Source organism: Podarcis filfolensis, assembly GCF_964270895.1.
Source record: "Podarcis filfolensis genome assembly, chromosome: 6".
NCBI lineage: Eukaryota > Metazoa > Chordata > Lepidosauria > Squamata > Lacertidae > Podarcis > Podarcis filfolensis.
The window spans coordinates 56,701,186-56,715,493 of NC_139609.1; the positions used below are offsets into that span (position 1 = coordinate 56,701,186).

The following is a 14,308-nucleotide window of genomic DNA, read 5'->3' on the forward strand; positions in this document are numbered from 1 at the left end:
GTATTCAGTATGCTTGTTTATTTCACTCCCTCCCCAACTGTGGAGCCAGTGGACTGTGCTAGTTTTAAATGTGGGAAGCCAAGGTTCGAACCCTTGTGTATAATGGCAATCACTTTGTGCTTTGGACAAGTCACCCATGCAGTTAATATTAATTTGCCTCAATTTCCCAGACTTCTGCATCTTAGTATCTTAGTCCATGTCCTCCAATGATAAACATGTGCCACTTGTTCTAGGCATCTCCTCCAGGAAAGCCCATTTTTTAGCCATATAGCTGTACTTAATTGATAAACACATTTAAAAAGAAAGAAAGAAAGCATCATTTGTTGCTGTTTAGTCGTTTAGTCGTGTCTGACTCTTCGTGACCCCCTGGACCAGAGCACGCCAGGCACTCCTGTCTTCCACTGCCTCCCGCAGTTTGGTCAAACTCATGCTGGTAGCTTCGAGAACACTGTCCAACCATCCCGTTCTCTATCGTCCCCTTCTCCTTGTGCCCTCCATCTTTCCCAACATCAGGGTATTTTCCAGGGAGTCTTCTCTTCTCATGAGGTGGCCAAAGTATTGGAGCCTCAGCTTCAGGATCTGTCCTTCCAGTGAGCACTCAGGGCTGATTTCCTTCAGAATGGATAGGTTTGATCTTCTTGCAGTCCATGGGATTCTCAAGAGTCTCCTCCAGCATGTAAAGGATCATTTACATTTACATAAAGTGATCTGTGCAGGAAAGGCCCATTCTGTTTCGCCACCGGAGGTGGAACAGAAATTGTTTCCACCTCACCACTTCTACCGCTGCTGCGCCTTGGCTCTTAACAAACTTGGCAGGAGCTGGAGTGCTTCTCCAAGCATTCCCAGTCAGCTTCTCCCTTGCAGGCAGGGAGAACGAACAGCAATGCCACACACCAAAATGCTTCCCTCTTGACAATGGCAGAAGTGTTGGGGTGGGCAAAGTGCCACCTCTTGCACTTCCATCACCTGAGGTGGGCACTTCATCCCACCTCATGGATGTGCCAGCTCTGCTGTATCATCTTCAATCTCCTTCTGCAATTCCTTTTCATATAATTTTTTCCCATTTGTTTATAGAAGTTGTTTACGAGATCATTCCTCTGTAGACTGAGTTCACCACATTCATATCAACTTACTGGCCTAGTAACTTGTTACCTTTGTAAGTCCTTATTCTGCACAAGACTTTGAATTGCAAGTATAACAATCAAGTTAATGGAATTTCTGTTGAAGATTGTTGTAGCCTTTCTGCTTTACGCTGATGTTTGTTATTTGAATGTTCAGAAAACCAGGGAATAAAAATATTTGTTGGTTCTTCTGTATTTTTTTTAAAGACTGTCATAATCTGTGCAAACATAGCAAATTAGGATAATGGTTTAGGTCTATAAAGTTTTTTAAATCCTCCTTAGCCTAGGATGAGGATTGGTTGAAAAAAAATATTCTGATGAACATCTGAATGCAATAAGAAACAATTTAGCAATGATGTCCCTGGAGAAAGATGCATACATCATGTGTCCCATAGCTTACTGGCTGTAACCAGGTTTTTATTAAGAATCACTCTTCTACTTTGCTTTGTAGATCCTGCAGTAGGTTCCAGAGAATAAGAAATGGCCACATGTTGCTCAGCTTGACATCAAAAAAGCCCTTCCCCATTTTACCATTTGTGCCAATTGTAAAGCAATATAATAGTAGAAGAGATTTGGCACTGCTGCTCCCCCACTTTTTGGTTTTCCTTATAATGTTTGAATTTCTTAAATAGTGCCTTTTCCCATGCCAGATAAAGCCTAAAAAATAATTCTGCCATATTCTCAATTGTTCTTCCATGATGTAAGCTTGGAGTGTTTGAAACAAACACAGAAAATGTGGTGTGGTGTATCATTTGGGCTGGGTGCTCTACCTCTCCTTCAAATCTGAACCAGTGAAGGCAGTGAATGTCCTTTGTGAGTGTCTGGAGGTGGTTGGAGGATGGATGGCGGCTAACAGATTGAGGCTGAATCCTGACAAGACAGAAGTACTCTTTTGGGGGGACAGGGGGCGAGCAGGTGTGGGGGACTCCCTGGTCCTGAATGTGGTAACCAGATGTGCAGCCTGGGAGTCATTTTGGACTCACAGCTGGGCAGCTGTCTACCAGCTCCATCTGGTATGCAGGTTGAGACCCTACCTGCCCGCAGACTGTCTCACCAGAGTGGTGCAGGCTCTGGTTATCTCCCACTTGGACTGCTACGTAGGGCTACCTTTGAAGGTGACTAATCCAGAATGCGGCAGCTAGACTGGTGACTGGGAGTGGCCGCCAAGACCACATGACAGTCTAGGGTTACCACATGTCCAGATTTTTCCGGAAATATTCAAGAATGTTGCAAAGATGGTTTGATACAACTGTGAAAACTGAATAGAAATATTTAATCCTAAGTATTTCAGTGAGGAGGTGACCCATTTAAAGGGAAATAATTTCTGCAGGTATTCCACATTTTTGAAAATTTATTTAGACAAAATGACAATGTGGAAGGAATCACCATTGGACATGAGCCGAGCAAGATAGGATTAATTGCCGATGACCTCCTATTTGTGGCAGATCCACCTCTTTTAATACCATGATGCTGCAGGAGTTTGAACCCTCTGGTTTGGCTGCAGGATTTAAAATAAACTTTGCCAGACCAAACTATATTTAAAAGCTTCACAGAAAACTGCAAACTTGTAATTCCTCAGCACATTAATTGAATCTAGTACCTCTGAGCAGGTAATTTCCTTTTCAATGAATTGTGCATGTTCCCCCATTAAGACCTCGCATATATATACATACAAGTTCACAAGTGCACATACTTTATCAGGTGCTGGGCTTTCTGAGGTCTATAACTCCAAATATAAACTGGCAGTCACAGGCATTCCAGTTTCTGTGATATATGTGTTTCCTGTATTCTCATGTTCCGATACCAGTTTTCTGAGCAAATTTGCTGGCCAAAAGCTTACTTGCCTTCCACCCACCTTGTTTAGTTTCAAAAGCCTTGTTCTTTACCTTGTTTGTCTTAAAGGGCTCTAACTTACTCCATTCTCTCAATTTCTTGAAAACCTTTTTGCCACTGTGAGCCTTATGACTGAGCTCTTGTGTATTAATTGATTGCAATAATTTATTTATTCCCCTGTTTTTTCTGATGCTTGGCATATGATAGCTGTACATATACTCCTCAGTACTAAAGCATATACAGTGGTATCTCAGGTTAAGTACTTAATTCGTTCTGGAGGTCCGTTCTTAACCTGAAACTGTTCTTAACCTGAAGCACCACTTTAGCTAATAGGGCCTCCTGCTGTCGCTGCACTGCCGGAGCCCGATTTCTGTTCTTATCCTGAAGCAAAGTTCTTAACCTGAAGCACTATTTCTGGGTTAGCGGAGTGTGTAACCTGAAGCGTATGTAACCCGAGGTACCACTGTACAGCTTCAGGTGTTATCACCATCACCATGCTTGCATATTTCCACACCCACACATGAGCTGAGTAGTGCTTTCAAGTATTAGCTGATTACTTCCAATGCTCAGCATTGGAACTTGTGCAATTGGAAGCACAGATAGCAGTGGTTTAGTATATGCATGCCCTCTCAACTACTTCTACACAAAAGGGGACCGGATGGTAGCTGGGAGGTAAGTAGAACCCAAGAAAGCCTCATGACAATCCATTGGGAGAAGTATCAGTGCATCAAAAATATCCTAACAAAAACACACCATGGACTTAGGTCTCGGAGTATGTCATCTTTATTAATGATTCTTTTCTGCATTGTGTCAGAAAATAATAGCCTAATATGAAATAGAATTTCCTTAACAGGTTTCTTCTTTTTTAATAGGCAGATAAATACATGTCTTCTTGGGTCAGACCAAAGGTACGTCTAGTATAGCATACTATCATCTGTAATGGGGCCATGAGTGGGGGCATGATGAAGATATTCATCTCCTGTTTGTCCCCCAAATCTGGCAATCAGTGAAATAATGTTTCTGAAAAGAGAAGCTCCATTTAAGCTATCATTGCTAATAACCATTGGCAGATTATCCTTCATTAATATGTCTGTTCCTCTTTAAAATCCATCTAGGGCTAACGGCTATCAACACTTTTGTGATACTGAATTCTAAAAGTCAATTGCACATTGTGTGCAGAAGTGCTTCTGTTTGGCTGTCCTCAACTTACTGCCAATCAATTTCATTGAATTATATCAATTTCTGGTATTTTGAGATAATAATTAGTAACTCTCTTGACACTGCTCATTATATCATGCCTTCTTTTAGGCTTTTATTTTTCTAGGCTAAATTTATTAGATGATTACCATTATCGACGCTGGCAGTCCTAAAAAGATGAAACATCATGACTGCCAAAGTAATGAAATTTTGGACTATCAATGTGTTTATGTAGATTTATGACACATGTTGTACTTGTTTTTTTATGTTTCTCTTGGTAACCTGCAAAATTTTAAAGCTGATATTTTATTACTGAAGTTGGTTTTACACCTTGGGAGAAATTGATCCCATCCAGTTTTCCAAAACTGGAATCAATGCCATAGAGGGTACAAATTTGAGTTCCTCAAATTTCATTATAGACTCTTTGTTCATGATTCAGAACTCATGATTTTAAGACCTGAGGAGTCACTGAAGAGACAAGACATAGAAAAAAGGAACAACCTAGATTGTTTCCTAAAATGAACCTCAGATACCCACACATACAGTATTGAAACAGACAGCTAGAAATTTGGCATATTGGTATTTATTTCTCCACAGCAATGGATCTCAAGAGAATTGATAGTATAAAAGCAGTAGCAGATGAATTGTGGAAAGGTAAGAGTACTGCAATTTCCTTTACAAACAATGTAGAATGATTCTGTTGAATTCCCAAAGAGTAGCACTATTGATCCAGAAAAGAATTGGGCTTTTTTTTCTTTATCTAGGCTGAAGGTGCAAAGCCCACCCTGTTGTTGGCCATATCAAAGACAGAATAATACTCCTTAAGGAAGACATCACCCAAGATCCACAGTGGCTCCCCAGTTGGAGAAGGCAAGTACGTAGCCTCAATCTCAATTGTACAATATCCATTATTCTGTGGAACAAAAGAAAAGAAGTTAACCCTGTGCTGGGGAAATAAATAAGATGGCATTTCAAGGAAGTCTGGAATAAGGACTTGTTCGCAAAGACACACTAGAGATCCACATTTTATATGCTCCAGTATGTCTCTGACCATCTACATGTCCAGATTCAGGGCTGGCCACAATGCAGACAGGGCCAATAGTGAGGCCAGCCCAGTGAGCATCATCTCCACTCTGGGAGAAGTGACAAAATGGAGCGATTCTTTTTCACTATTTTATAGGTGCTAGTACTGCTCATACTCTTGCTTTTGGCAATTACAGTCCGAGCAAACATATCTTTAGGAACAATCTGCAACTATAAATCTAGAAAAGAATTCTAACATCAATGATAGATCCATGTCAGGTCCATTATCTCAAAAAATAAAATTAAAATGACCCCACAAAAAGGGTTGGAGAAAAAAATATAAGGCACCATTACAACAGTTTTCCTGAGTAAATAAAATGCCACCCCTTAGTATAAAAAACCAGACTCGTAATCTGTTTTTAAAACAGAAATCAGGTAATTATAAGGTTTAATGACAGAATACGATAATGATGCAATAATAATAATAATAATAATAATAATAATAATAATAATAATTTTATTATTTATAATTGCCTCTTTCAGCAGGTCTGGGAAAGCTCCCTCACAGAGGGAAGCATTCACCACCCCACAGAGCCCATCGCCCAGCCCTTCCCAGCTCCCTTTAATAAGCCAGGGTGGGCAAGGATCAAGGAGACAGGTAATATAAACATAGCATGGTTCAAAATGCAAACTGTTCTGGGGAATTATGTTTAGCAATATGGTATATACGTACATTGGTGACATAGGCAGATGGAGGCAGTGGAAACTGGGATCCGTTGATGATAAAGGTGATGGTGGGCATGTTCTGGACATAGTTGCAGTTCACCACAAACTGAAAATGAACAAATAAAGAGGGAAGGTTAACTATTTGAGTAGGCTAGGTTGGTTGAGTCATGTCCCCTGTAGAAAACAGGCTAAAACAAGCAAAATGTTTTCCTTTCTTTTTGGTGCATATAGCAAAGTTATATGAGCACATTGTGTTTCCTGCAAGCAGCTCACTGTCTCCTGAGGTGTGTCTTTCTGAAATTACCTCATCTACTCACCTCACCATTGTATTCTTGACCACCTACAGCTTGCAAGAAATTCCCCATGTACTGTTGAGGGACAGCAAGTAGAAATGTTCCAGTGTCCACGATTGCCTGGCAGCCTTGGCTGCACCAGCCAGTAGCCTGGCTGCCAATAGCAAACCTGCAGAGGAAAGAAATGATATTAAGGCCCCAAATGGGTTCTCAGAGACTCACCTCTGTAGCTATGCATTGCACATTGAGACAAAATGTGCCACCTCCTTCCACATATATTATACAGAAAATTCACTGGTTGAGATTCAGTTCTCCCCACCTACACTTCCTCCCGTTCACAGAGTTTCCCCATAGGATTCATCTTGTCATATATTAATTGGAGTAGATTATGCACTGATCCATCCAATCCATTTTCATGCTAAGATATTAACCCTATTGCTTCTCTTGAGGCTGGCACAAAAGAGTGATCTTTGGCTACGACAGAGTTGTTAATGGCCTTTCTGGATTTTACATGCATTCAAGTATGTGCACGCAATAAAGATGCAGACATTATATGTCTTCCTCAAAACAACATTTTAGTTCCAGAAAATCTATATTTTCTCAGTAGTCATACTGCAAAATATTGTTACTTGTTTGGATTTTTATTTTTAGGTAAATGCTATACCCAGCTGGAATATCCATTGATGCAATCGTTTCATTCCAGTCCCAAGCCCACAAGACACATATTCTAAAGCAGTAAGCAGGAGGAATAAAAGTACCCCACTCTGCAGAAAGGCGGCCACTCCATAGAGCAGGCAAAGCCTTTTTTGTCATCTGGAAAAGGAACACGTTTAAAGCAGGAAAGCACAGCTAGGTATAGATAAAATGGAAATTATGTGTGCCACTTACTCCTGAATACCAATCTGCCAGTAATATTCACGGGTGACAGGGGTCCAGGTAATTTGTCCAGAGTACAACCGATTGTCTACACCTCCCAAAACCATTTCCCCTCCATACTGAGCAGTTGGTTGGCTGAGAAAACAAAAATGGTTTAAAACAGACAAGGATTAGTTCTAACTACCTATAAATTTGATGGTGCTCTATAAGTCCACAGGTAAATAAGCCTAGAGAAGATTAGAGAAAACATAAATGGAGAGTAATAAACAGTTGGCAGGTCAAAGGGGGAAAGAACAAATCGGGCACAGATTGCCCCACTTTAAGGATCAGAATCTTACTCCACTGATGAAAATCCATCCTTTCATCACTCCAGTGATGGTAATAAAAGGGAAGGTTGATTAAGAAGGGTCACACAGTTAACAGAAAGCTTAATTTGCATCAATTGCTCGTACACTCATTCTCAACTGTCTTTTGTTACTGTAAGGATGGAACCATTTAGGAGTACTTTATTTATCCTAGATTGCCGGTAATTTCTCAGTGTGGTCTTGCACATGACCCTGACAAAAATATTAGGTTTTGGATCTTACCGGGAGAAGTAGAAGCTGAAGATGGGTTCAGAAAGCTGCCCTTGTCTTAGCATCTGCTGCATAATGGTGGGACCTGCTACAGCTAAGCCGGGATAACCCATGCCTAAAATCCCATCAAAACTGGCATAGTAGAAAGGACTGGAAGGCTCATTTTGACTCAAGCCAAACTCCTGGTTTTGAACGACAATATTCTGGACCTGGGGAGAAGGAATCAATGGGGTTCACTTGCAACGTAAATCGTGGTAACTGACAGGCAAGACTCATCAGTTTAGGAATAATGCTACACAGAGAGACAATGAGACCCAGTGGAGTGGATTCTTCAGAATGTGGTCTGGTGTCAATCTCAGCAAAACTGGATCTCAGTGAGTACCACCAGTCACTGCTGTGGCTTAGGAACTTAGTTTTTTGCACTTGTTAAATTCAGATTTCGATGCTGAGTTCAGAACGGGATGCTTTCTTAAACTGCAAAGGATTCCTGGCATTGTTAACTGGATTCCCAGAATTATTAGCTTTACCTTAGTTTGAATATTCCCAGAATGTGGCACACTTAAGGATGAGTGACTCACAGTGCAAAGTTCACTTACCTGCACTGTATCATAGCCTAGCATGACAGTTAAGCTACCACTCCCATAGGATAGGGTATAGGTCTGTCCATTGTTGGAGTAAGTGGAAGATGCACTGGGGTTGAACCTATGGTGGTTCCCTAGAATAAAAAAGAAACACAGAGTACAAATCTATCTCTATGAGGCAGTGAAAGCTGCCCATTAGCCTGCAGTGTTCATTCTCCTCAAGATTCAGTTTGCAACAGGTCTGGCTTTGCTACAGACCCAGCCTGCCACTTACGAACTCTTATATGCACACATAGTGAAGAGGCTAAAAAGGAGGCAACAGGAAAGGGGCACTTCTCACAAAAATATACAAGCATTGTGACTGCATTTACCTCAGAAGGTCCCCATTGTTGGTCAAAAGAAGGGCCTGCACCATTTTAACATGGTTTGAGGACAGCTTCATAATGTATCTTCATCGTAAGAACATTTGTACATAAAAATGTATGATATGAGTGAAAATAATATACTAAAATGCATTATATAAGAACATAAGAAGAGCCGCTGGATCATGGTAATGGCCCATCTAAGTCAGAATTCTGTTGTCATGATGATCAATCAGATGCCTATTGGAAGCCAGTAAGCAGGATGTGAGTGCAAACAGTTTTCTCTTCTCACCTGTGATTCCCAGCAGCCACTATTCTGAGTCATGCTGACTCTGACAGAGAAGGTAGAAAATAACTGTTGTGGCTAGTATACATTAGGGGAAATTGCTTGCAGAAAATGTGTATATTAGACAAAATGGCATACAAAAATGTGTATATTGGGAGAAATGTGCACTAAAATATATGTGCATTTCTGTGAGGACTTTTTAAAAGAAGATTTGCAAACCAATGCAGTAATATGACAAACTGAACATAAGACTGGAAAAAATGAAAAGCTGAAACTGACAGATTTGTCCATCTTTATTAATGCAATATGCTATTGCTTTCATAAGATCTGCTTACATTGACTATTCCTCCTGCACTTCTTAGCTGAGTAGCACCATAGTATCTGGCCATCACAACACCATTTGCTGTTTCTAACCCATACCATGCGCACACAATGCTCTAGTATTATATCTTATGATATGTTGAGGAAAAAATAAAGAATTTGTACTCAGAGAAAGATGGGTTTGTGCCCAGAATCAGGGGAGGGAGGAGAATCTTAGGGTTGTCAGTCAATATATTATTATGATATTCCAAGTTTGAAAGCTGCAAATAAGGTTTGCAGTAAGATTATTTCTAAACAAAATGAAGTGCTTTCTTGAAGACAAACAGCCACTTTCAGCAACTGTGTAGAGTACTCACCACAGGCTGCAGTATTACAATACACAGAAGGTACCCAGAGATTGGAAGAACCTGTGTCCATGAGAACCAGGAAGTTCTGGGGTGGAGTTCCAATACTGATCTCTCCAAAGTAGAAAGACTGCCAAGGGAGAAAACTTGAGTAAGGTGGAATAAAGACATTTCACCACACCTTTTAATGCTTTTATCATTTCAACGCCTTGCTAGTACTTTGCTACCAATGATCTCAAAGGGGCTATTTAGATCATGAAGACTTCAGTTTAGCAATGCATCCCACAAAGAAGGTAAACTACACTACTCTCCAGGAGCATACAGCAAAGCAAACAGGAGGGTTATGCAAGATGCTAGAATTATAATCCCTAATCCTCTTCTCTAACTACCAACATCCAGAGAAGAGATATATGCATCTTTGCTTGCCATGTTCATCCCAACAAAGGCAGTTGCATTTTCGTGTTTTGTATCTTCAGTAGAGGAAAGTGCTGTAGTGAAAACATCCACCTTCAAGTTCTTTTGGGATCCGTTACCCAGGCTCATAATCCTTAGTGTATCTCATGTAATGCTCAGCAGACAAGTCAGCAAGCACAGAAGATACCATGAAGCCATAACCCCCAAAATTAAAAGTAGAAGCTGAAATCATTTACTGGACAAACATCTGTATCTTGCTGTCATAAAACAGAGAGCCCAATTCACACCTCTGAGCACATACGGTTGAGTGTTCAGTTCATTCTTATTGTAAGCGGAATGGGTTGTTTGTTGGCATTATCAACTGCTGAGCTCAATGTGCAAGTTCATGTATTTTCTCTACCACTCTGAGAGGGAGGAGGGGAAAGGTACAGATTCATATTGATCCAATACTCACATTCAAGTTGTTGGTTATTGGTTCATAAGCAATGTTGTATTCATTCCAGTGGTATTTCAATGCAGGATCAGCATGGTGTTTCTTCAGAAATTCCTCCAGCACTCCTTTCTCCTTCATGTTCTCCCGAATGGATTTCCCTTTCTTCAGAATGACTCTGCATAAAACACAAAGATCTCAAGAGGCCAGAAGCAACATGGGTGGCCTTTCTGTCCTTCTGCTATGCACTCTTTCTTCACCTGCTTTCCTATTCTTTGTTGTTGGGAGCTACCAATAGCCCATTGTGCTTCTTTATTATTCATCCATTCATTCAATAAAAGCAAGGGAGTGTGAGAGAGATAAACTCTCAAAGCCTGAGAAGCGAAGGTTTAATTTTGCTATGGAACATCATAAGAACACTGGATGAAAATGTATGACTTGATTTAATTTCCAGTCATATATTCAGCTCATTCGTTGCTATTGTTGAGACACTCACCTCTCCAGGCCCTCTGACAGGTGGAGAAAAGCCAATACCAGGATCAGCCACTTCATGGTGCTCAGTGTCTTGACCAATGCAGTCTTCTAGAGAATCCACAAATCCTTTCCACAATTACAGCTGCTTTGTCCCTACTTTTATACTCAGAGCAACTGTCCTCTACTGGCTTATCTGTTTACTCTAGATTTCCAATATCATTATGTACACCCAATATCTACACTTTCTGTTTTCTTATGAATGATAGGGAATCAAATTCTTTTGTTTAAAAGGTTTTAAAAAGCAATTTGTGCTTTTGATTGTAAAAAGATTTAGTTATAAGAACTGGATCTGGAGCAAAGCTGTGCTATTGGGACAAATAAAAAAAATGGTGATAAGATATCTACAAGATATCTACTGAAATATAATCAGTTTCCTTGAAAAGTTGGTCATATTCTTTTCAGAAATTATAAAGGCCAAGTTAATAATCACAGTTATTCTGACAAGTGCTTACATAATGTTGGATAGGCTCAATATTGATTTAATTGATGCCAACCAATATCAAGAGTAACTCCAGGTTTCTCTTCCCTAAGGTTTTGGCCCATGCTTGACCATATAAAGTTATACTAGCACTACTATCAATGAGGTTTTTGAATCAAAACTCTGATCACATTGTATTTAGCTTCCACCAGCTAGAAGTTGCATGAATATCATTTTTTTGTAAAGTTTTTTTATTATTTCATTTTATAATGCATATAAAATGGAGGTAACAATTACAACATGATTTCCTCCATTATAGCTCTTATTCCAAGGTGAGTGGTACCAAGTGTCCAGTGTAAGATTTTGGACTGTTTCCCACTGAGTTGCAATTACAGTTTGTGCTGCTAAGTTCATATATGAGATCCATTCTTTTGACAATATATGTACATTGGTATCGTCACAAATATTGATGCACATTTTGCCAAATGATCATAATGATCTTGCTTCATCCCATGTGCAGTTCGGTGTATAATGTATGTACGGTAGCTTTCCTTTTCTTTTTTTAAAGGATATGCTTGGCAGGAGACACACAAAACTGATCAGGAGGACTTTAAACTGAATCCTGCACAGCAGAGCAATTAAATGCTAGAAAATGGTATAAAATCATGTACAGGTAACAGGAGTGTGAGTTAAGCCAGAGTGGGTAACCACTAATACATAAGGGGGGACAGTAAGGGAGTGTTTGGGGAGTGTAATCCATGGTTTTTGGTGGCTCTGTACCAGGACTGGGGAGCATATTCGCCCTCAGCAGGCAAGATCTGTTTCTGCCTTACCCCTTGTATGTCATATTTGGCAGGTGGGTGGCATCACTCATCTGTTGTCACAAGGATTTCAGGTAATGAGCCTCTTTGAAGACGTGTTCACAATGCACCTTCAGAGAGATTTGCTCCAGGATCAAGAAGGTGTTTGTCCTCAAACATCTTTTAAGACAGGATTTGCGCTGAAACCATTTTAGCAGCAGTTGCAATGCAAGCCCCTTCATGAGATATTTAAGGCACAATTGCAATCCACTCAATGGTGAGCAAGGAAACTGGAGACCACTAAACAAACTAGGGTGGCTGCATGGGGAACTTTCTGGTGAACACATTTAAAAGAGACATGAATGGGAATTGGAAGGATCTAAGGATCTGTCCTGCCTTCTCCTGGCTTAATGTTCTAGAGGAGGCCAGGTCGATAGGACTAAGGGCACATCTCAAAGAGCAGGGTCCTGGCAAGGCAGGTCTGGTAGTCCAGTCAATTATGGTAGGCACTGCCAGATCCCAATCAGGGTAGCAGGGGGCAAGGCAGGGTCAAAAGGCAGCTTGTCAGCACCCTGGAGAGCTCACAACAATCTTTGCTTGCTTGGACTCACTCAGGAAGAGCTGTCTTTAAAGGACCATTGCCCTGATCTGTAATCACTGACTCCTACAGCATGGCTGTGCAGTGGTATGAATTGGACAGGTGTTCCCCAGGCTGGAGGACTCTGTTGAAGCCCCATCATATGGCCTGAGTGGTCTGTAAGGAAGAGGTGATACTGCCACTCTCTCTAAGTCTGCCTCTCTGCTGAATGTGACAGCCAAAGAGCATGATAGAGTTTTAGGAGACCACAAGCTAAATATGAGCCAGCAATACAAAGCAGCAGCTAAAAAGTCGAATGTTGTTAGTCTAGGCTAAACCATCTAAAATGCAACCTAGAATTATATTTGCCTTTTCAGCTGCCACATCACACTGCTGACTGAAACATGTCCATAGGAGCACAACAAAAATGGTTAGGGTCCTGGAAATCTTGTCCTGTGATGAAAGGTTGATGGAATTGGTGTGTTTAGCCCTAAAAAGAGATGGCAGTCATCTTCCAATACTTCCAATACTTTCTGTGTTCTTCCATAGAGGATGGAGCAAATACATTTACTTTCTGTTGCCAACAAGGATAGAATCTGGACCAATGAGTTCATACTGCAAGAACAATTATTTACACGAAACATTAGGAAGAGCTTCCTAATGATACAAACTGTTCAAAGGCTGCCTTGCAATATGGCGGATTCTTCTTCATTAGAGGTTTGTAAGCGGATGGTCACCTGTCAGGAATGATGGATTGATAATGCTTTATCACTCGTGTTTCTCAGTGACCTCAGCTGGACTACATAGCTGGAAAAAATCAAAGGGCATAAATGCTGCTTGTCCTTTAAAAAATGCAGTGGTCTGCAATTTGCTTAACAGGTTTCTTTTTATTGTTATTATTAACAGATGCATATGAACGGTCTTCTTGGATCAGACCAAAGATCCATGTAGGCCACCATTTTGCCATCTATCAGGTGCCCCTGATTAGCTCATAACTAGGGTACAATGAAGAGAACCATCTATTGTTTGCCCCAAGTATCTGGTATTATGTCTCATAACCATTTTAGCTATTGATAGACTATCTATAATTGGTTCAGTCATTCGAATTATATTTTTATTGTTAACATTTTTCACATATACATGTACATACACATATACATATGTACACACTGACAAAAGAAAGACACAAGGTGATGGCTTTCAGTCAACACAGCTTGTGAACATATCACATGACAAAATCTTTCAGTTCTGGACTTCAGTGAAGCTTCCAGATAGACAGCAGAACTGACCATAGAAAGCATTTCTGTTGTTATTGATAGCTTTCCTTGGATGGAAATCTTGGATTGAAAAATGGGCTCCTCTTCACAGGACATCTTTTCACTGATGCACAATAATACAAGTGTTTTGAAGAGTGGACGGAATCAGGACTGGCCCTACCAATAAGCAGAATGAAGCAGTTGCCCCAGGCAGTTAATTTTGGGGTGCCATGAAAGGGCTGCAAGTGATTAGCTATTTAATTTATTATTGCTGCATTTTTCCTCCCAAGAAGGTAGAAAGGTGCTTGTGGGCTTTTCTGCTTCAAGTACCGAAATTACTT

General features: G+C 40.5%; 1 protein-coding gene across 1 annotated transcript; it reads right to left on the minus strand.

Moving 5' to 3' along the window:
* Positions 1–4,718: 4,718 nt before the first annotated feature.
* On the minus strand, positions 4,719–10,992 carry LOC310764351 (pepsin B-like). Its single transcript, XM_083618058.1, has 9 exons — positions 10,879–10,992; positions 10,407–10,560; positions 9,551–9,668; positions 8,241–8,359; positions 7,657–7,853; positions 7,082–7,204; positions 6,218–6,362; positions 5,908–6,006; positions 4,719–5,064 (listed from the first exon to the last, which is right to left on the minus strand). The coding sequence occupies exons 1-9, from the start codon at positions 10,932–10,934 to the stop codon at positions 4,912–4,914; spliced, it is 1,164 nt and encodes a 387-aa protein (XP_083474184.1). The 5' UTR covers positions 10,935–10,992; the 3' UTR covers positions 4,719–4,911.
* Between the last annotated feature and the right edge of the window lie 3,316 nt (positions 10,993–14,308).